At 39.8% G+C, this 23,525-nt stretch overlaps 2 protein-coding genes across 3 annotated transcripts; both read left to right on the top strand.

Moving 5' to 3' along the window:
* Positions 1–3,789: 3,789 nt before the first annotated feature.
* On the top strand, positions 3,790–5,855 carry LOC103713309 (UV-B-induced protein At3g17800, chloroplastic-like). Of its 2 annotated transcripts, none has more exons than XM_008800190.5 (4): positions 3,790–3,927; positions 4,029–4,205; positions 4,353–4,645; positions 4,738–5,855. In XM_008800190.5, exons 2-4 carry the CDS (start codon positions 4,062–4,064, stop codon positions 5,555–5,557), a joined length of 1,257 nt encoding a protein of 418 aa, XP_008798412.1. In that variant the 5' UTR covers positions 3,790–3,927; positions 4,029–4,061; the 3' UTR covers positions 5,558–5,855. The 2 variants fall into 2 exon arrangements, with proteins under 2 accessions (XP_008798412.1, XP_026663047.1); XM_026807246.3 differs by having other exon boundaries at positions 3,811–3,927; positions 4,012–4,205.
* A 13,470-nt stretch (positions 5,856–19,325) lies between these two features.
* On the top strand, positions 19,326–23,007 carry LOC103713283 (putative xyloglucan endotransglucosylase/hydrolase protein 27). The gene is made up of 4 exons (XM_008800162.5): positions 19,326–19,791; positions 19,910–20,010; positions 21,393–21,601; positions 22,186–23,007. Exons 1-4 carry the CDS (start codon positions 19,581–19,583, stop codon positions 22,670–22,672), a joined length of 1,008 nt encoding a protein of 335 aa, XP_008798384.2. The 5' UTR covers positions 19,326–19,580; the 3' UTR covers positions 22,673–23,007.
* The last annotated feature ends 518 nt before the right edge of the window (positions 23,008–23,525 follow it).

Below are 23,525 nucleotides of genomic sequence, written 5' to 3'. Positions count from 1 at the left end.
GATCCTTTCCCTTTCCTTTACGATTCTCCGATGGTGGGGCTCCAGTGACGGCCCAAAGCAGCAAAGGGGACAAATCTCCATCTCCGGCAACAAGCGCCGACAGCAGTGGAGGCCGAGAAAAGGATATAGGTGGAGTTTTGGATCGAAAAATTGGGGGTTTTCGAATCTAAAAATAGAGCCACTCATTCTCGAATTTTTCCGACGAAAACTCAATCGACGGCAAGGCTTATGAACGAGGAAATAAATGAGATGAATATCGAGGCTCTTACCGATGATTCTGGCAAAGCTTGGCTGTATTTTTCAGTAAGCACAATGAACTTAAATCATCGGCAATCAAGGGAGGAAAGAGAAGAAAAGGATGGTGGCTGCGAGATCTACTGGTGAAGAAGATTTATGGAGGTCGACAACTTAAATAAGAGTAGAGGCTAGGTTATCCTAGTCTCTGGCAGAGTCCGTGGTGGAGGAGGACTAATGCTCCTCCTCTACCATGATCTACGAGGGCATTGCCTGTTTCATATCCAAACGGGCCTTCGGGCCTTCATTTGGCAGCGAGCAAGGCCAAAATGCTGACCAGTGAGGAGGGGCCTCACATAAATCCTCTCTACCACCAAGAACCAGAGTTGCCATGCAAATTGTAATCTGACCTCAACAATCATGCAAGTAGCAAAACAACGACTCCGAGGTCGTTTGGAGCGGCAAATTACACATCGTAAGAACAACGAAAATATTATCCTTCACTTCAGCCTCGATTCAGACCTTTTTCTGGAACTTTTTCTCAAAGGATTTCCAGGGCTTTATACTGGTGCTCTCCGCTGCATGATGAATGCGTGATGCTTCCAAATTGCGAGTTCCTCTCTCAAATACAAACTGGTTCTCATTTTATCTATCTATTTATTTCGGCTTATATGTGGATGAATGTAATCCACGCCAAGCCCCTAAAGACCAGTCCAAGACGCGTGCACAACTTTTTCCTTCAATCATATTTATTTTTTAATACGTACGTTCCAGCCACGGAGACAAAAGTATCATCAATGACCGTACTATTCCCTCATCTTGAATAAATTTAACACGGGCACCAAGTTTAACCAACGGATCCACATTTTGTAGGAGATGTGTATGCATGAATCTAAGCATAAAACTAAAATTTTTAGGAGATAAATCTATCGACACCAAGGTTATCAAACTTATTCGTATGTTGTTGGAGATAACTGTCAAAATTTTGTGCAAACAGGAATTGGTTGGGTTAACTGAGCATCAGAAACTTCATTTTCACCCTGTGCTAAGTTCAATATATACCTATGGGGAGGCTAGGCTAAATAAGCTGCTGACTTCGACTGTACTATAGTAAGCTTTCATCGTCTTTTTTTCTTTATAACTCTTTTCTTATATTAAGTAGGCGAACCTAGAGGTCCTTAATAGCGTTGACGAAGAAGAACAGCTGATTAAAAGATAACAAATATTTTTAATATATGGACCAGCTTGACAAGCTACCTTTCTTTTCGATCTGAGGTGCAAAGAGAAACATCTCTTTTTTATGACTTCCACTTCTCGATCCCAGCCTGAGAAAGTGACCCTTTTGATGAATGAAAGAAAGGATTTTGGAGCCCTAGCCCTGTAAGCCCGCACCTATGTAGAGTAGATCGTTCAACACCTGTGGCACAAATCCATTTTTGACCAATTGATCCATCTATCATAGGCGGTTGTACAACTCCCCTCTAATTACTACACCGACCTGCTATAATAATCCCATAAACATCTAGAGAAGATATGACAAATAAATAAAGTAGCCTTATATTCGGATCCGACAATACCATAATGGATGCATACATATAACTAGTAAACATATTCTCGAAACAAATTCCAAAGCCCCTTATATGTGGTACACGTATGATAGTGAAAGGTAGCTTTTATTTTTGTTTGCTTAATCTAATGAAGTTGCATCCATATACGAGATATAATTCACGGCGTATATTGATAGGTATAAATTTATGTTTGCTGTTTGTGCTTTACATCAATGGCAATCAACTTTTGCGTTGCTCGCTTGCTCTCTCTCTCTCTCGGCTCTGTTTGATGGCCACGTGTTTCTTTCCCACGAGATCTCAGCCTCCTGCAATTGTGGTCGTGGGAGGCCCGCGAAGAACGTGAAGATCAAGGGGCCAACGCGATCAAGTCCAACCGAGACATCTCGAGTCGGGACGACGGGAATCTTCGAAAAAAATTCCCAAGGGAACGGGTCTAAAATGGCAACGTAACGCATGAAAAATCACCAAAACAACCTTAACTTTGACGAAAATTTGCATGTCCGATGGAACTGGCTGGGCTCATGTTAGAGCAATATGAGAAGCTGATGCATCAAAAAAAGAAAAAAAAAAAATCATCGTTGGCCATGATTCAAACATCTATAAAAAATAATTTTATTATTATTACTATTGCCATTATTTTAGTTTATTAAGATCTTAAAATGTTTGGTTTAGGATAGGTTGTACTAAAAATAGAAATGATAGGAGTTTATGGAACCTACATTTAAATTATCAGTTTAATGATTTATTTAATTCGGTTAATTTTCTTATCTCTATCAAGTCAAAAAAAAATGTTCTAAATTATCACTGATCTGGTTTTGCCGGCACACCACCTTTTTTATCTTTTTCTTTCTCCTATCTTCTCTACCTATCTCACTTAATTAAGTTAGTGCTGCTTGGATATATCATATCTTCTGACAAATGGAAAAAGATCTAGCTTAAAAATACTAAACCTTAATAATACAATTTTGTTTCACATATACGTTATTTGATCCAACCCAACTCATTGCCATCTTTGAGTTTGGACATCTTACTCTTCTTCTTCTTTGAATTGGAAAGATTAATGATTGCTCGCTAATGTCATGAGTAACTAATAATAATTTATGCTATACAATAAGTAGTAAATCCAAATGAGTTGAAAATTGCAAAAGGAACTACATCACAAAGTGATCATATTTCAAGACTACGTTATGACATGAACAAATTTTGTCTCACTATCTCTACTCCCTTGTCATTATTGATAAGTGCATCCCAAAATAATAACAAGGGCAAGAAAAGGGGAGTACAAGAGAGACAAAGTAGAACTACAATAAAAATTTATTTATTAATAGCATGTTATTTGAACGAATTAGCATATTTTTTTGACAATTAAGGGGGAAAAGATTTGCAAATGGCATAATTCTTGAGGAAATTTTTTGAGAGTCAACTATAGCATCAAGAAAAATGTGCCTGCTTGTTGATTAATGAAGCCTCTTGTGTTGACATAAAAAGCTTTTTGTTTAACTTCACTCTCCCAATATTCAATATGATTTTTATCTAGCCTAGTTCTAATGGTGATGATGATAAATCACATAGGAATCTCAAGACAAAAACTAGACAATGAAGCATTTTCTTATCATCCATTCATCCCTATCAGAATCCTCCAAGCTAGTACATTAAATTCCTTGGAGGCGCAGGCGAGAAAGAAATTTGAATGGCTGACTTGTGGGTTGAAGTACAATTATTCAAAACATGTAATACATTTGACCTCAAAAATCAATCATTACATAAATTCTCCATGCTGCCTGAAATGCTGAAATTGCCTGTGGACTTTTCACAACAAAAGATGTTATTCCAAGATCATAGCAAGAACAAACTTCCATTCACAATCTCCATTCAATGACTCAAGTATGCAGGCGACCAAAAAAAAAAAAACACTACTAATTAACCAATGGCATGAAGAGAAAATATCTGGAACTTGAAGGGTAGTTCTTCGAAGGCCAATCCATCAAGGGACCTATAAACGGTGCACCTTCCCGGTCCGACGTTGCGGAACGTTGACGGCTCCTCAAAGCTTTTCCGATCTCCAAACCTAATCCCAACCATAACTCCAATCCTCCTTTCGTTTCTTTTGCTACTTGTTCCTGCGGTACGATAGATCGTTATTTTGATTCTAATTTTAGGGATTTATCTTGATTTCCTTCGCTCCGTGTTTCCAATTTCTCTGATCCAGGGTTTCTTGTGTTGCAGGTTTAGAGATCTAAGGCGCGTCGATCTCGATCCATGGACGCCGTGGCGGTCGTTCGGTCTCCCCAGTTCCTCGGCAAAGCTTCCGATTGCGCCTCCAGATCGTGTGTTCTGGCGGCCTCCCGGCCGGATTTCGTCTCATTCGATCCCAGATCCCATTTCTCCAGCAGATGGCTCAAGGTATGAAATTTCGATATCCAATCCATCACTTGGTTTTGGTTTTTGGATATATTAGAGCTACAAAGGAGGCAAATTTTTTCGAAGTTTCAATCTTGACTCCATTCGTTTGATATCTTGATGTTTGATTGTTGCATGGATCCGTGGTAGGGTTGCCGTTCAATCTCTGTACGGAAGCTTGGGCAAAGAGGATTCGGTGATCGAAGGAACAGCGGTATTAGGGCATCTTTATCGTCCCCCAATTCATCCGAATCGTCCTCCCCCATAGCTCCTCTCCAGTTGGAATCGCCAATTGGGCAGTTTTTGTCTCAGATCCTCATCAGCCATCCTCATCTCGTCCCTGCTGCCGTTGATCAACAGCTCGATCAGCTCCAGACTGACCGCGAGGCCGAGAAGAACAAGGAGGAGCCATCCCCTTCCGGCACTGACCTCGTTTTGTACAGGTAGGCCATAAAAATCCGATCTTCCTTGCTGTTTATAAGTTACGGGTTGTTTATAAGAGTGAAAGGTGAGGCTTTTCTGTTGTGATTGTTAGGAGAATCGCAGAGGTGAAAGCTAAAGAGAGGAGAAGGGCTCTGGAGGAGATACTATATGCCTTGGTTGTCCAGAAGTTCATGGAAGCTGATGTTTCCTTGGTTCCCACCCTCTCACAATCAACGGATCCCTCTGAGAGGGTTGACCAGTGGCCGCCCGAGGAGGAGAAGATTGAAAGGCTCCATTCTCCAGATGCATATGAGATGATCAAGAATCACCTGGCTCTTATATTGGGGCAGCGATTGGGGGATTCAAACTCTGTTGCACCCATAAGCAAGCTTCGGGTTGGACAGGTTTATGCTGCTTCAGTGATGTATGGGTACTTCCTCAAGCGAGTGGATCAAAGGTTTCAACTTGAGAAGTCAATGAAGAGCCTCCCCTGGGGAACTGATGAAGAGGAGGATGCCATTAAACAAGCAATGCCCGATGAGTCGAGACCATCAGCTCAAATTGGGAATTCTCATCCTGAGGCATCTTTGGGGTCTTCTCCAAGCTTCAGCCAGGGTGGGTTTGGCCATAATGTCAAGCCCTGCAGGCTACGGTCCTATGTCATGTCATTTGATTCTGAGACATTGCAAAGGTATGCGACAGTGAGGTCGAAGGAGGCCTTTAGCATTATTGAGAAGCACACTGAGGCGTTGTTTGGGAGACCAGAGATTGTCATCACACCTCAGGGGACGATTGATTCCTCTAAGGATGAGCTGATCAAGATTAGTTTTGCGGGCTTGAGAAGGCTTATTTTGGAGGCTGTAACTTTTGGGTCCTTCCTCTGGGACGTCGAGAGCTATGTAGATTCCAGGTACCATTTCGTGACTAACTAGTTTGCTCGAGAGTAAATTTGAGCAAGTTACTACTGCACAAGTTAGTTTGAAGATGTTCATCAGCGATAAGGAGATTCATATTTGCCAGTTGTGGCAAGCATTATGGAGTTGCTAACTCTTTTGTTACTATCAGATCCCTCCCCTCTGTTTGAGGGTTTAAGCATTGTACAAAGGGAGCCTCTTTAGTTTTATATTTAGGAATTTTATAGTTGCTATTAATGCTTAGAACTTGTATTTCTCAATGGTATTTGGGATAATTTTGAGTTGCAATGTGAAATCCTAGAATTTGTTTCTGTGAGGATGATAAATTCTTCTATAACTAGATTGGGTTATTGGCATTGCTGTTAGATTCTTGGGCTTATTCATGATTTTGCTATATTCTGAGGTAGTCGTGATCAATTTGAATGCAGGCTCGATATTTCATTTCTGTCAGCAGATATTATGAGTTTTTTATGACTTTGAACAACAAATTTATTTGAACCTATTGTGTTTAGGCTACTACTTTGTATGAATTAGGTGGCCGGTGAAATATCTCTGAAACAGTAGTTGTCCCTTCTGCATCATAAGCTCTTGATTGATAGCAAAAAGTTTCAGGGGCATGTTTAGGAGGCTGCGTGGATGTTCAGCTACTGTATCTGTGGGATATGTTGTAATGTGTTAAAAACAAAAATAGCATATGTTAGCCAAAAAGAAGATTGGAAAAACAAGAAGGAAAAGCATAGAGACCTTGGATTTGGCTGAGTGTGGGAGGCTGAGCGAAAGAGAAGTGAGACTGGTGAGGGAGCTGGTCAATCCTATTAGTATAATGGCAACATTTATGGGATACCGACCTTTCATCACAATTTTAGATTGATCGTGCAATCGTGAATATCTTGGCATTGTAGGAATAACAGCCTCTTTGTTTGCATCTACTTTGCCATTTCTGGATCTCCTAATTTTTCCCAAATGTAAAAAGAGCTCTATGTTCTATGTTCCACCCATGCCTCAGATATACAGAATTACAGATCGCTGGTTATATGACTCCTAGTTTCTTTAGCTAGCAAGGCTGTCCAAATTTATGAAATTTTTTTTGTTGTTACTTGCATGGAAATATACTCAAAGCACAAGTAGTTTGAAAAATAAATTTTATAGGGTAACCACAAGATTACCCCATCAAGTAGTATGATTAGATTGCAAAAAAATTATGAAGGTCTGAAATAGGTGTAGCCCTTGTTCTCCATCAAGAAAAGAAGACTTTGGACACTTGAAATATAACATGGTTCCTGTGCCAACTAGTCACGTTGTTATGAAGGTCGTTGTTATGACTGGTCTGAGAGGAATGATGCTAAAGTGAGTACTCGCAAGAAAGTGAGAAACCAGCAAGATATTTGAGGATGCACAGAATTACAGATAGTGGTCATGCAGTATACTGCTCCTAGTTTCTTTAGCTCACAAAGTGTTTGTCTAGATTTATGAAAATTTTATTGATGGTATTTGCATGAATATGTAGTCAAAGCAGCGGTTTGCAAACTAAATTTTACAGGGGAGCAACATGATTATAGCATCACAATTTACAAAGAAAAAGTATAGAATTAAGAATAGATGCTGTCCAGGTTACCTTGAAGAGTAGATGTTTGATGTGGTTCGTATGCCAATTAAAGGTGTTGTTATGTGAAGGTTGTGATTATATGATTGACGAGATGCACAATGTTGATGTAAGCACTTGCTCAGGGTTGAAATCAATTGTATCCACAAACAAACCAGCAAAATTTTGGAGGGTGCATCTTTCCACCCTTGGCCCTTCGGTTGCATCTCAACAGCTCTATATTCTTCTTAAGGATCTCTTTGGAATTTATGCTTTGCCAAATTCTAGTGTTCTGGGTCGGATTACTTGTGTATGAATTCATACGTTGTTTAAGAATTTTTTTGGTTAATAATCTTATTAACGCGGTAATACTTGATATAGGAATTGCCTTGGTAGATTTTGGTCCAGTTCAGGTGTCTTTGAAGTTTATCTGAAATCTCTACGATCTGCCATAAAAGGGCTATGGGCAGATGATTTTGAATCTTGGCAATAATTTTGTTATTATTATAAACTCTTAATCACTATATTATCTCTCTTGTTCATAAAGCCTTGTTTAGAAGAAATCTTTTGCTCCTTTTGTTTTTTATGATTTCCTGCCACCTCAAGTTCTATGGCAGCAAAAGATCATGGCAACTGTTTCCAGATAGAGAGATCTTGTCAAGATGATGATTGTAAAGTCGAAGTCACTGGTTTCTCCTAGTCGATCGAAAACTATTTACAGTATCATGGTCCATTACTGTAATCTAAAGCAACTTTATTCCTCCAGAAATTCCGGCAGCATGCCGGCTGCCAAATGATGGTTGCTAAAGTTGAGTCTTATGGCCCTTTGCATGGTCCTGTACAGATTTCAAAAGTGTTTTAGAGCTTGAACACCTAGAAACACAGCATATTACAATTACCCCATGCCTTCACTTGCTGAGCAACAAAGTTTTCTTTGTTTCTTCAAGGTAACAGGTGGCTTTCAAATGCTCTTTTCAAAGCTACCAACTGTGAGCATCCCCAGAATTCTCAAGCCCAAATGTAGAACCACTCCCTGTATCTGCCCTGGGTAGCTAGGGGCCTTACCAGGTACATTGTTTGGCTGGTTTTCAATTACTAGGTATTGGATGTCATCCAATAGCTTCCCTGCATCATCTGTACATACCGACATGGCGTCGAGGCGCAGACAATGCACAAGGAATGCAGTTTGCAGGATCTTGCAAGCCAAACTGCATCCTTCCATCTTTACAGCATGTTAGTATTAGGGTGTGAGAGGTCAGTATATGGCATGTATGGGTGGTGCATTTGATCCCCTTGACTTTTATATTTGATTGGCATCCTAGAAATCTCTACTTAAGTCTAATTTAATTTGATCTGTCAGTAAGCTAATAATGTATTTTTATTAGTTTTCTATTTTTGATTTTTCATTTAGTCTGTCAATTACTTATCATTCAGGCTCCACATCATCTGATAATAAGATCGGCTTTTTTGAATGGATACCTGAATTAAGTTATTAAGTTATCAAATACCTAAGACATCCTAGTCTTTTAAATCCCCCATTAAAATGAAGCAGCCAATTTTTTAGCTAATAATGATATTGTCGTATAGGTCATGGAGAATGTAATTCAAGTGTCTTTATGGATGCAGAATACTTGGAAATCTTCTCGCTTCTTTATGTGTGTCCATTTTGCAACAAAGGAGCGAAATTTGCAAGTCATGGTATTTTGCATTCAAGCAAGCGCAAGAGGTCTAGGTCTGGTTCATGTGTAGTGCATTTAGGTAAGTGTAATAGGTGTAAGTTTGGCTTTCCAAAGAATATTATCCACTCCTCCCCTAGGAGGATATGGATACCTTAATGATGGAATGATGGATTATGAGGAGGCTATACTTCTAACCCTAGCGACATCAAATATTTAATCTTTCCGGCCATTAGCATCCACAAACTCCTAACTAAAACAATGACAAAAGTTTTGTGCCAAGCTATATACATGTAGCTCTTCCCAGATGCCACAATAGTGGGAGCCTCTTGCATTAAGCCGCCCTTTTTATACTTTATGAATATGCTCATCCTCATTGTTAGTTGTTTAGCTTTTAAGCAAATGGTTGGCGAAGAAATTGATATGTGCTCATCCTAAAGAGCATTTGGGAGCAATAACCATTCTTATCTTTAATTCTTAAACTATGTAAAAGTGGCTTAATTTCCCAATCTTTTAATTCCAAAAATAATTTTATAACCCTAATTTCAAAAGTAATCCTCATCAAAGTTAGTATATTAAAGATTTAAAATATTTTTATAATGATTGAAATTAGATTTCTCTTTTAGTAGATTCAAAGCATGCTAGATTTCTAAAGAAAGATGTCCTAAAAAGGAGTTTTAGTTGGTATATAAGAAAAAACCCACTTTTGCCGGCTTCTCAACTAACATGTAAGAGAAAATCCAAGTCATCAAAAAAAAAAAAAAAAGAGTTTGGGAACTTATGAAAAGATATTAATATTTATGAACTCTAAGAAAATTCAGAAGAGAAGGAAAAGAGATACAACTAAACCAACAAGCACATATAAGATATAACGCATTAAAAAGTTAGTTATAATTTAATTACTCTAAGCATTTTTTAGAATTTAGGCTTTGAGTATAAAATATCCCAAATCTTAAAATTGTAGTAGTCATATACATTTGCGCATGCATTATAACTAGTCTTTCCAAAAAGATACTCTCTAAATTTTTAACCAAGTACAAATTCTTAAACTATATAAAAGTGGCTTAATTTTATATTTTTTAATTTAAAAAAATAACTCTAATTAGATTACTTTGTCAAAAACTTAGATTTTTTTTTTTTGAAAAGTTTTAAGTACACGGAAGTTCTATAAAAAAAAGGGGATTCTACTAGACTTTAAAAACAAGAAAAGTACATAGTACATAAGAACATACTCACTTATGTAACTATGAAACCAATAGTTGAGAAAAACAAATTATTTTCAAATATTTTTAGAATTTAAAAATTATTCAAGTTATTTCAAATATAAATTTTAGCAACTATGTATATCTGCATGCGCATTATAACTAATGGCACTTAAAAAGCTAGCTAACTGGCTTATTGCATATATCCATGCATAGTCATAATTTTTTTGGACAACGTGGAAACCTTTCATAAAATTACAATGTGACATTCTATTGACAAGGATAGAGATTCTTTGTGATTACCATTGTTAGCATCACTATATTGCTAATGGTGGTTGCGATAGTAGTAAATGTATATGTTCCAAAAGCCTTTTAGCAATTCGAAATCAAGACATGCACCAATGTATATAAACCTACAAATAATTCATTCTATTTTAGTTCTCGTCGCATAAAGAAGTAAATCAGATGTAACCATTCATAAAATAATCCAAATTCAAGGTCCCCCCCAAAAAATAAAGAATACCAGAAGGCATTGATAGCTCTATGCACCTTTGATTCCCTGCCTTTTTTTTTTTTTTGCCTTATGAGATTGAAATTATGACAACAATTATATAGAAAATGATAGGACCAGGAATGAGGAAGGGGACAACCACTTTAGCCAGCCGCACAAAACGACACAACTCCCCGACAAACCAATCATCGACGCGCACCCTCCTTGTTGGGTCCCACCACAAACGGAGCATCACCGTGACCCCACGTCATGACTCGTTTCGGTTCCTGTGGGCCCTGGAACTCCAGCTTTCTCCCCGTGCGATCTTATCCGCTCGAAACTGGTCCGCGGAGAATTACACTCGCATGCGCCCATCCCGGCGGCTGGTGGCAGCCTACCCAATAGACTCGGATCTTTTTCCTTGGATAACTATGAGCCTTGGTTTAGTGGACCAAGCTGTGCTCTGGCTAATGGGGGCAACCTCAAGTTCAGATTGATCATAATTCTCAAAAAATAATCTTCAAATATGATTATTTTAGTCAACCAATTGGTGTGGTTGATTCAAATTATATATGATAAGTAATACTATTTAAATATTATTAGAATAAAAATATTAATATAATAATAATTAATTTGTTCGACATTTTCTCATGTAGGATAATGATAGCGTACATATATAGGTTAATACTCATAATTACAATATTAAGAATTATATAATATTATTTAAATATTAGGAATATAGTTGATAATATAATACTAAGATTTTAATCTATCGATACTCCCTCTCGCATGCTATATATATATATATACACACACACTAATACACTGCAAGGGGTAATTTTACCAATTACCATCCATTTTGGGTGATCACATCTCCCCACTATCAGACCAACCAAATATTTTTTAAAGTGATTGGAAATGCTTACATAGCCAGTCACTCTGGTAGTACCCTAAGGGCTGAAGATGGGGAATTGCCCCTAGCACTCCATAGTTTTTTATTTTTCGATTTTATTTGGTGCATACATACTCGTCAGATATGATCCACTCGCCTTAGCAAAAAAAAAAGTGCACTTAAGTGTTTTAATTCTTCTTGTAAGTCGGATAGCAGAAATGTTCATTATTAAAAAGACTATTTTCAGAAAATATCTAGAAATTGCTCTCAGAGCTGGAATTCTTTGTGGTGCATATTTTGTACCATAGAAAGCTATATATGTTTATGTTTGGATGGGTGATACATCATCCATCTCAGAAAGAGGCAGTTGTCGCTCATCTCTCAGCCTACCGTGTTTTGTGGGGGACTTGATGAGTTATGGTTGCGTTATATCCATCACGCCTTGAAAGCTATGGATGCCATTCTGATGGCAATGACAAAGCCACCTAACTACCCTCTCGTGGCATGAATAAGAGAGGAATATGGAATCATCTAGTGGTTGTTTGGCTGTCTAAATCTATCATGGAATAGCTGTAAAACTCAGCTGCTTCCTTGCATTGAGAAGTCACAGACAATCAATAAAAATCATGTTCAGGATTTAAAAATCATCTAGTTTAGACACTTTAGATTACTAAAAATTGGATTTTTTTTTTTCTTTACTTTCTTCACAACCTTAAATATGGTGACTACTTACCAAGTATGTTCAGGAGCTTCCACATGTTCAGAGGCATTCACTACTGCTTGAGTCCTATTCATAGATTTGTTTATAAAACTTGACATTCAATAAAACCTGAAAACTGAATTTATGTGAAAGAAACTTTCATTTTTTCCACAAAAATTCAAAACCTAATTCTATCATCAATTTTTTTCTAATAGGTTAACTAAATTGTTCCTTAAGCAATGAAGCATGAATAAATTCGCAACTGGACACAGTTAAGGTTCATGATCATTGTTGCTGGAAATTGGACCCGGGGGCCGCCGCGAAACCAGGGGAGGAGGAGCTCCGTTGCCGGGAGGGCGGACGGCGGTGCGCCGGCAGACTGCGTCCTCCGTGGGGATGAGAGAGTGGAGAAGAGTGCGTCCTGTCCTGTCCTCCGTGGGAGGAGCTCCGCCGCAGGGACGGTGGTCGGCGGTGCGCCGGCTGGTGGCGTCCTCCTGGAGGGTATGAGTCCTGCAAAAAAGCCGGTGGCCGGGCTTTCCAGCGCCGGCCCTCCGATGCTTAAGTCAGAGGGGGCTAGTATGTGGAGAGAGCAAGGAAGAGATATGTGGAGAAGATGAAGAGAATATTAAGCTCAATTGTGTCTGTGCTGTTTCTTTTTCTTTCTCCGGTCCGAGTCCGGGGCCCCCCTCTTTCCTCCCAGGTTCCCTTTTATAGAAGGGCATTATGTTACCTGGGAGGTGACAGGGGAATTTGTCTTCTTTTGTGATAATTGGGCACGATTTGGCCCATTAATGGCGTAGTAGAGAATAAGGCCGAATCATACCGGAGTCAGGGAGTTGTCACGGTTGATCGGACCCGTTGGGGTGGTTGAACCGCCGGCCGTGGTGGGCCTGGGGTTCGTAGATGGCAGGCGCATTGATTGCTGAGTGAACCGGCGGTCAGGGAGAGCCATACGCTTTGATGGTTCAGTGATCCGGAGATCATCTTGAGCCGTGTTCATTTAATGACTGAGTGCATCGGAGGCCTGAGGGGGTCTCAGGCATTAATGATAGGTCGTGCCGAATACCTGCGGAGATCTCGTGCCTTGAAGACTTAGGGATGGTGGCGGATTGTAGTGGGGTCATGTATCTAGTTGTCAGATCCTTTGGAGGGTTAGGCGGAGATTGGATATTTGGCTAAGGCATGGGCTCGGCGGGGTTGCCTTTCTGGTCGACGCTCTCTGGTCTCGGCCTTCTGGTCTCGGCTTTCTGGTCTCGGCCTTCTGGTCTCGGCTTTCTGGTCTCGGCCTTCTGGTCTCGGCTCTCTGGTCTCGGCCTTCTGGTCTCGGCCTTCTGGTCTCGGCTTTCTGGTCTCGGCCTTCTGGTCTCGGCTCTCTGGTCTCGGCCTTCTGGTCTTGGCCTTCTGGTCTCGGCCGATGAGCTCGAGAGCGGAAGAGCCCGATCACTTGGATGAGCTCGAGAGCGGAAGAGCCCAATCACTTGGATGAGCTCGAGAGCGGAAGAGCCCGAGCACTTGGATGAGCTCGAGAGCGGAAGAGCCCGATCACTTGGATGAGCTCGAGCTTGCTGACGGATTTGGGTGCTATAATTGCATTTGTGGGGTGGTCCATTTTTCCACCAACAATCATCATTATCCTAAAGTATTATTGATCTATTTTGATATGACAGAGGACACTATGGACCACTTTATGATGTGAACTAGCATGAATTATTAGTTAGTGAGTTTCCAATAGCTTTCAATTGGTTTGTGACACACCAGCAGTAGTTTATCATAGTCTAATAAATTTTAGTCAACCCCATTTCACTAAATCAAGGATAGTGGTAAAAATTCTGCAAGGAAAAAAAAATCAGGAGCTGCCAAGTAACTCTTTGAGAATAAAAGAACTTTTTTCTAATAGGAGGATGCCATATCTCGTCTCATTGACATGTTTCATCCATGTTAAAGAAGTTGGATTAGGTTGGTTTGGATTTGGTTTGTATTTTTGATTTGTGCCCCTAATATTTATTTTGTTAAGATTATGCTTTTGTGTGTGTGTGTGTGTGTCTCAAAAAGAATATATTTATTTTTTTTGTAATTTTTTCTTGATGTTTTTGTGGACCTATCTTAAAATTGTTCTTCTTAGGAAAAATACATGAAATTGCATAACAACAAAGCATGGGTTAAAGGAAGAGCATGGAGATACTCTACACATGCAACAGACATGCCCAGAGCTAGCATAACATAATTATAATCATACATGCTACAAACTTCCATTATTTTCCAATTAGAACTTCCATTTGAATACTCATAAATAATTCAATGCAGATGGTTGGATCACCTGTTAATTCCTATGTGGCCAACTCATTCATCAGCACATCAACTCCTTTATTATGCAAACAGTGTGCTGCCTGTGATACCAGAGGCAGGTGGATGCAAATAGTGTGCTGCAAGCATGAGTTCCTCTGCAAAAACTATGCAACAAGTGCCACAAAGCACAAGGATCACAAGTGCCACTGTCCAAATAACTAAGCACAACATTCAACACCTATCAATATCTTCCATTATCCTTATCCCTTTCTCCTTTGCTTCACATACATCCTTGACCCCAAATTTCCAATGCTCCCACTCTTCTTGTGACCTTAGTGATCTACAAAGGACACCACATGCATGAGACCTCTCCCTTTTTTTATTACCCTAACCACCACCCATGACCCATGCACATACCTACATGGAGGCACAGTCCAAACTAAAAGTATACCACCTTTGCGTGCTGGGCAATGCTGCCTTGACCCTCCCCTCCCACCACCTTTTGTTATCTCCTTTCCACCTCGGCAACAGCTGTTCATTGGCACATAGAGAAAGACTCCAGAAACTTTTGTCACCCTAGATTTAATCTATTGTTTTGTGACCATCCATGCTCTATCCATTAGAAAACTGCGTCCATGGATGGGTGAGGGTTTGGGGTGGCGAGTGGAAGCTGGGGTCAATGGCCCGCGCCTGGTGGCTTTGGAGCTTTGCTTGTTTGGATTTTGAGGAGGGAGGAGTATAGTTTTGCATGGGGTGTACGGGGTTTAATTTGGGCTCACGGGGGTCGCTTTCAGGGAGGGAACAGTGGCTCTGACAGCTTGTCCGGCTGAAAGACCTCGTTGGCCTGCAGGCTTTTTAGAAAACGGTTCCGACGACGACGACAAATTCAATTATCCTCCATACCAGATTTTTTTTCTCGGCCAGCTTTCTTCCATTGTAAATTTTTTAACGTTTTCAACTTTTTGTAATCGGAGAAAGACCGGAGCCGTTTAGCGAAATCAGAATCCTAACAAAATTAGATCTTAGCTGATTCGATCTATTTTTTTTTTTTTGGTCTTTGAATCTAGTTAAAGAGATTAATTACTCTCTAAATCATGACTTATGACTCAGATTCTATAATTTAGGAGAAAATTACCGCTTAGTTATAGTTCTAATTTTTTTGCACCTTTTGATTTAGGAAATTTAATATCGGTACTACATTTCAAATTATTTTTTTTAAAATGAACTTCAACAATAGTGTTGGCAAGGAAGGAAGCAGTGAAGATCACATATGCGAGATGTGTGGTGTATGCAGACCGCATCCTTCTCGAGAGGGATTCGACTATGGTGATCGAGTGGGTCCGAGATTGAGGACGCAGTACTAGCAATAGGACATTGCTCCACGACATTCGCAGACTTTTGAATAAGTATAGTTTCTATCGGGTCACACATGTCTACTGAAAAGAAGCTCTGGTCGGCTATAACTTGTAATAAGTGTATTCCTCTTCTTGGTGTGCATCAACACGTTCACTTTCTTGTAAAATTCACTATTTCTAATGATGCCACAACCTGGTGTAAAACAAATAGAGATTGCATGACACGATTTGGCTTTCTACTTAGCTGCCATCCACAATTAAGATACAATAATTAAAAATACCTATCAAAACAACAGGGCTGAAACAGGATAAGGTGTCCGTTGCCGAAGTACACCAAGCAAGTGGGCGGTTGGTCGGTGGAACGAACCTAGCCTGCTCCTTCCAAGGCGCCCTCTCCCCCCGTGAACTCAGAAAAAAAAATCCACTGACGTAGCAAGAAGGGTAAAGGCAACCACATGATTTTGATCAGACGGACGAACCATTTTGGGATCTGTCAATCCTTTTGACCGTTGTAAGAGGCGTCGTGTGGGGCCGGACACTAGAGTCTGACTCCCGATTGGGACCTGCGTACTGGTTAACGGCTACTTATGCTGACGTTGCGAGATAAATTTGCGACACCGCGTAAGGCGCGCGTGCTTTCGGGATTCGGTTCCTCGCCGCGGAGCGCGCCGTCCCGGACGACGCCGTGGCGCTCCTCGATAGCTCCTTCACTTCCCTCCCACATTTCCTTAACTACAGTGGTCGGGACCACCATTCCAGGCTGACTGCAGCAGGAGGATGCACATTGATGGTATGATTACCATTGAAGTAGAACTTCGGACAGCTTGAAAGGGCATTACCTTCACTAGGTATATGCTCAGTGATAGTAGAGTATGGCTGGAGGGAGACTGCTATGGTAATCGGTTGGATATGAGAAGAGGATCGACAAGAGTATGGGCATCTATTATTGTATGACATCCGCAAACTGACGAGTGATTTGGACTCCTTCTAAACTGTCTATATCTATCGAGAGGCGAACCGTGCCGCTGTCTAGGTCATCTCATTTGTTGCTCGATACTCTGCAGCGGTTCTATAGACGTGTAATGTAGGGACCCCTCCTTGTTTACGCCATTTTTTTTTATAGACTCGATTGGTTGTATTCTAATACGAGCTGTATGAACTGCCGCTGTACCAAAATAAAAAAAAAAACTACAGTGGAAACCTATCATGACTAATTGCTAGAAGACTCTGAAAATAATCCCATCATGTTCAAGTTGATAGATGTAAATCTTGTTTAGTCGCTCAAGTGATGAAGAACTGGAACTTTTGAACCTTTTAATCAGACTTCACATCCTCTAGAAGGATGCTCGTGTTCAAGTTGATAGCTGTAAATCTTGCCTTAGAGTTTTCCCTCCTGTGTGATGTCCCAAAGGACAAGTTGAGCATTATTTATCATGACAACTTTGTCCATCATTTTCTCCGCCGGTTGGATTTGCATTTTGGATACTATCATGAGTGCTAACATTGTAGTTAATCTTGTATAGATGGAGTAGGGATCAGTTGTTTGAGGCCATGTATTAAAAAAAAGAGTAGAAACATCATGTTTCCAATAAATGGTATAGGGAAGGGTTAGCTAAGGGCGGTAAGCATAGGTGCTGCATTGATAAGTGCTATAAATTTGGCAATTATGGATGTTTTTGGTAGAATGGTGTTTGTTGAGATTCCATTTTGTAACTATGAGGCCAGAGGTGACAGAACATGCTGAGGGATTTAATGCAATTAAACAAGGGTGTAGGCATATTATGATAACTATGGATATAGGAACATAATGATAAATATTCTGATAAAATGGTGTTTGTTAAGTTTTCATTCAGAACTTTCAGACCAAAGGTGATAGAACACATAAGGCAATTTAATATAATGAACATTGATGTGGCTCATCATGATAAAAATATTAGTAGAGTGATGTTTGTTATGTGTCTATGTATAAATCTAGCACTTGAGGTGACAAAACATAACATTCGGCAAAGTGATGTTTGTTAAGTTTCTACCTATATGTATTAATAAGAGGTGACGAAACTTAATGAGGGAGCCGATGTGATTAAACATGGATTCAAGTATATGCTGCTCTAACTTTGCTATAAGAATTAATAGACAAAAGAATGGAAATTTTATGGTTGATAAAACAAATTATACGGGGATATCTTTGGGCAAAACCATTAATCTAGAGAGAATAATACAAGGGGAAGAGGTTTATGTGCATGGTTACATGCTATTAAAAGGAATTTCTTTAAGAGATGATATTGTCCTTTTTATATGTCTCGACTAAAGATATTTGGCAACTGATTAGTTAATAAGATATCTAATTATTAGCATGATTATTGAATTTGGATTGAAAAAATGGCGGCACCATTCTGCAATGACTCAAGTTTCTGAGGCACATAGAAGGGTCTGATTTCTTGCTGCGGATTCTATCTTGACTATATCAATAACTGGATTATCAAATAGCATTCTATAATTTCTAATATTTGTTGTTTGCAGTCCACATACTATTCGAGGACTGTAATTTACCATGTTTTTTGATTCACAGCATATATTAAATAAAATAAATGAAAGAAATCAATTTATAGTGTAGTAATCCAGCAAGAAGTGACTCGAATTTATTGACCTGCCTATAACCTCTAACGCATAGTTATGTCTTCCAATTAAAGTTATGAGAGATGCAATAATGCTCATATTAATATCTTATTTTATTAATATTTATCTCGAACATGAATTTAATAAACGACCGATTGGTTTTTGACAAACCAATGAAATCCAATCTCCAGGACCATGCAGCGTGGTAAAAGGATGAAAACTGCCAATTAATGAACTTCGCCATTTCAATCCAGATTTCAGAACTCTAGTACTCTTATCAGCCTTCATTTGTCTCCTAGATTTGTATGCTTACCAAAACGTACAATGGCCAAGAAAGACCTGCCATCAACCACGAACTCTTAAAAATCAGCATCTATATTGATGAGTGAAGAGAACTTCCATTGCTTTCTTCTTTGATCATCAGAATCCAGGTAAAATATTTCAATTCAGTAAGGTTACTGCTTTTAGGTTCGTATTCCTTGCTTTGCAATTTCTTTTCTCATATGCTGACCAAAGAAATGAAAAAACAAGGGCTTCCAGCAGATCTTTTGGCCAGGATCATGTGATGCACTGATCAGATGCTTTGAATTACTTCTTTCTTACTCCATTCCCATTTGATTACTGCTGCTAATCATATTAGCATTGCTTTTTAACACTTCCCTTATATCACATATTCAAGTCATTGTTGAAATGTTTACTAATCATTTACCTAGTAATATTTACTAATTTCAGAATAAGCAAATGGTCTCTTATCCTTCTAAATCTTCGAGAAATAAACCGGTGATTTATTTAAATCATCAACTTGATCAAAGAACTAGAGAAGAAATCTATTCAAAATTTTTTTGGCACATGATTAAAACATATTTCACAGTTTACTCAAGCTTGGATGACTAATTAATTAATTAATTAATTACCCCAAAATGTTACTTTTTGACTAATTGCTATCTCTAGCTTTGTGAACCGCTATTATGTCTGTGGTGGTGGTTGGGGTTGGCAGGAATAAGAAATCTCATTCAAGCCTCAAGAAAAAATAAGAAAAAAAAGAAAAGAAAAGAAAATTCTCTTCCCCACCACTATTAAAGCCGCCACCTTTTCTTTCCTCCTCTCCCAAGGAACGGAGAAAAGAGGGAGCTCTTTCCGCAATAAAAATAAGCAAACCACACAAGGGGAGGGACGCAACGAAGCCAAGACTCGGCAGTAGAGCAACAGGGAAATTATTAAGCAAGAGTAGAAGACGAGTCGATGGCCTCTTCTCGCTTCTTCTTCTTCTCCTCCCTTCTTCTCTTGGCGTCCTTCCTTTCCCTGTTTCTCCTCTCCCATGGGGCCATCTCCTCTTTCCCCAACCTCACCAGCCTCTCCTTTGAGGAAGGCTACACCCAGCTCTTTGGCGACTCCAACCTCATGCTCCACCGCGACGGCAGGGGCGTCCACCTCTCCCTTGATGAGAGAACCGGTCTCCCTGCAGACTCTCTTTTTCTTTAATACTCAATCCTCTGTCCCTTACGGTTCTCTGTTCTATTCTTTTCTTCTATCCGTTGTAACTGAAAAAAATTGAATTTTGATTCGCTCAGGTGCCGGTTTTGCCTCCCAAGATCTCTACCTCCATGGATTCTTCAGCGCCGCCATCAAGCTCCCTTCAGATTATGCCGCCGGGGTTGTTGTAGCATTCTATGTATGCTTCCTTCTTGCAGTTAAAAGACTATTAATCTCCATATATCTGTTTATTTATTAACTTAGCTTAGTTCAAGCTTTCCGGAACTTTTTTTAAGAGAAAAATAGTGCAAAAAGTTGTCGAGATTTACTACTTCTTCCAAGGTTTCACTGTTACCAACTCTCTTTATTTATCCCCTCAAAAAAAAAAAAAACTCACCTTTATTTGTTGTTCTCTTTTAATCGAGAATCGGTGAACATCAGTTCGTGAAATTCATTTCGGTTTCGAGATCCGTGAAACCAAGTTGGACAATTATTTGAATCCAATGCTTATTTTTCTTCGAATTCATGAGCATCTCTTCTGAGAGAATTTGAATCCATGAAGATCGCTTTTTTGAATAGAATACAGTAGCATTTGTCCTTTTAGCTTGATAGAAGTTTACTCTTTTTTTTTATGAAGAAAGCCTACGAGATTTTTGTACTCCTCTTTCCATGTTGCCGTTTTAATGATCGAATCCTTTAGATTTTCTATTGTCTGTATTTATTTTCCTAAGTTTTATATAGTAATTGGCGAACGCCAGTCCTTAGAATCCATCGGCGTCTCCTCTAATCAATCGAACCAAGCTCGATTTTACACTTGTAAGCTCAGAAGATATCTGCTTCCTTCAATTTCCAAGTTTCCACTTTTATGATGAATCATTTGGATTTTTTTTGTTCTCGATCCTTTTATTTATTTCCCTCTGTTTCATAAGGGGAAATCATGAACGTAAGTTCTTATAATCTGTACGACTTTCTCTCTTTCTGAGCGCTTTTGGCTCTGATTGCCTACACCAGCTTGGAGTTTCCTATCCTTTTATTCTTTCCGTGGTCGATGTCACATAACTTTATTTCATCAGCTTTTACAGAGTAGAGAGATTTCTATTTCTTTCGTCTTTCCAAGCTTCTACTTTTGCAGTTCTAGTTTTCTACTATCCGTGATTAATTTCCTCAGATCTTGCAGTCCATTTCAGAGCTTTCTTTCCATCGAAATCAATTGAATCCAGTTTGATTTCTCACTTCCCATCCATCCGCGGGCACTGTTTAGTATATGTTCATTTCACAGTGTTTTTCTTCGCTTTATAAGATTTAATTTTCGAAATGGTATCATTTCTATCTTCTTTACAGGATTAGTATATTTTCCTCTTATTGAAAGAATCTGTGACTATTTTAATTCTAATTGCTGAAGGTTTTTTAAGTTCTCATCAATGAAAACTAATTGGATTTTTCTCTCCCTAAGTCATCCTTTGCATATTTTATCTAATTCTGCTTTAATATGTTTTTGATTGCTCTCATCAATTCAATCCACCTGGCTTTTTCCTCTCTTGTTTGTCTGTCACTGAGAAACTTCTCTTTGATGTGGGGTAGATGTCAAATGGGGATGTATTCGAGAGGACGCACGATGAACTGGACTTTGAGTTCTTGGGGAACATAAGAGGAAAAGAGTGGAGAGTTCAGACCAATATCTACGGCAACGGGAGCACAGCGATCGGAAGAGAAGAGCGATATGGGCTCTGGTTCGATCCCACAGAAGATTTCCATAAGTACTCTATCCTGTGGAGTCATGATCGAATCATGTAAGAAAAAATTACATACAACTAACACTTCCTTTCAGATTGTTTTGAGGCTGTTCTGTTTTTGTTTCTTAGGCGTTTGATGCTGTTTATATTTTTTTTCTTTTTCTTTCTTTGCTTGCCCTGGGGGTTGTATGCCCTGTTTTTCTTCTGCTGGATTCCACTGATCTTTTTGGCTTTTTATACTCTTTTCTGTGTTGTTATATTTAATGTAAGTTTTCCCCCCTTTTCTCCAAAAGGATCGCCCTGGATCTTTCTAAGTTAGAGAATACTTCCTCTATAGATTGCAAGCAACTTGTGGCTTGTTACTTCCTGAAAGCTCATCTTCACTTTTGTTTGCATAAAAGTTTATGCACTATAGAACTGAAGGACAGCCAAACTTATTCCCCTTCTTTTTCTTTTTAATTTTCCTCTGATTGGAATTCCCCTCCATTTTTACTGAATGACATTTTAATGTACGTGTGATGCCATTGTTTTTCCTCTTCTAATGGTAAAGGCATGCAAACTTTTGTTATTTTCTAAAGAAATGCGTGATTACCAAAACTCGCGATCTGACACTATTGTTTTCTCTCCTTTCTGATGAGCAGATTTTATATTGACAATGTTCCTATTAGAGAGGTGGCAAGGACTGAAGTCTTGGGTGGTCAGTTCCCCTCCAAGCCCATGTCCCTCTACGCCACCATATGGGACGGCTCTAACTGGGCCACCTCCGGGGGCCGCTACAAGGTCAATTACAAATATGCCCCTTACATCGCCGAATTTGCCGATCTCATCCTCGATGGCTGTGCAGTCGACCCCATGGATCACACGCCTACATGCAACGGGCTTGTTGCTGACTTGTATGATACCATCACGATCTCGACCGATCAAAGATTGGCAATGGAGAGATTCCGGAAGAAGCACATGACCTATTCATACTGCTATGACCGCATCCGATACTCGACTCCATTGCCAGAGTGCTCCGCTGGTCCGGAGGCCAGGCAATTCCAAGAGTCAGGCGAGGTGGTGAGATTCGGCGATCGCCGCCGCCGTGGGAAGCGGCACCACCGTGCTCCAACTAATTCCGCCATCTGAGTCCGACTCACCACCGGAACGCTTAGGTATTGGAAGGGTAGATTATTTTGTGTATCATGCATTCTTGTGCTGTATAGTAACTTTATTGGCGGGTGGGTGGGTAGGGTTGGTAGAGGGTAGATTCATTATTTAGAGGACGTATATATGCCTGCATACCTTACTGTGTCCATGCTTGTTTTTGGTGCCCATCTTCTTTACCGTAGATATCTTTCCTGAACCTGTTCCTTCTACCTCCTCTCCAGCTACTCATACTGTTAACGTTGGCACCTGAAATAAAAATATGCGGCGATCATGAATGAATAAGATAAATAAAAGGTTGAGAATTGTTCTTTGCATTGCGCTCTTGCTCTACGGTGGTGATGGTGGAGGTGGGGCAGGGCCATGGCTTTACAGATGGGAGTCGTTAGGTTGGCGTCTCTTTTTGAGCTGGTTTTGGCCATTTGGGAGGTGTCTGCATTATAATTTACCCCCATCTGGGCCAGTGCTCTCCATGTCCTCTTGCTCTCCGCAAAGTGGCAAGATTCTGCTAGCCTTGGGTGGAGGAATGCGGTCCCAAAAGTTGGGGTACAACGGGGACCAACATAGGGGACCAAGGTGATCATGGTGAAACCTAATTAACGCCTCTTTCCCTTCCATCATTGAGAGACAACCGCTGACGACAACTGAATTGATATAAATAGATGCTAGTAAAACTTGCAGGGCTCATCGTGGGATTTTCTCTCTTCTTTTTTCCCCTTTTGATGGAATGAGCCCAAAGAATATGTATCATGGCGGCAGTGGAAGCTTGGCACTTCATGGATGTCTCTTGAAATGAATGGGTTACGTCACTTCTTCAGTGGACTTCCACAGCCAT

The sequence above is a fragment of the Phoenix dactylifera genome, chromosome 7 (genome assembly GCF_051530095.1).
Source record: "Phoenix dactylifera cultivar Ajwa chromosome 7, Ajwa_hap1_PhDact_Kaust_v1.1, whole genome shotgun sequence".
Taxonomy (NCBI): domain Eukaryota; kingdom Viridiplantae; phylum Streptophyta; class Magnoliopsida; order Arecales; family Arecaceae; genus Phoenix; species Phoenix dactylifera.
The sequence above is the reverse complement of the archived record's forward strand: the minus strand, read 5'-3'. Positions and strand labels throughout refer to the sequence as shown.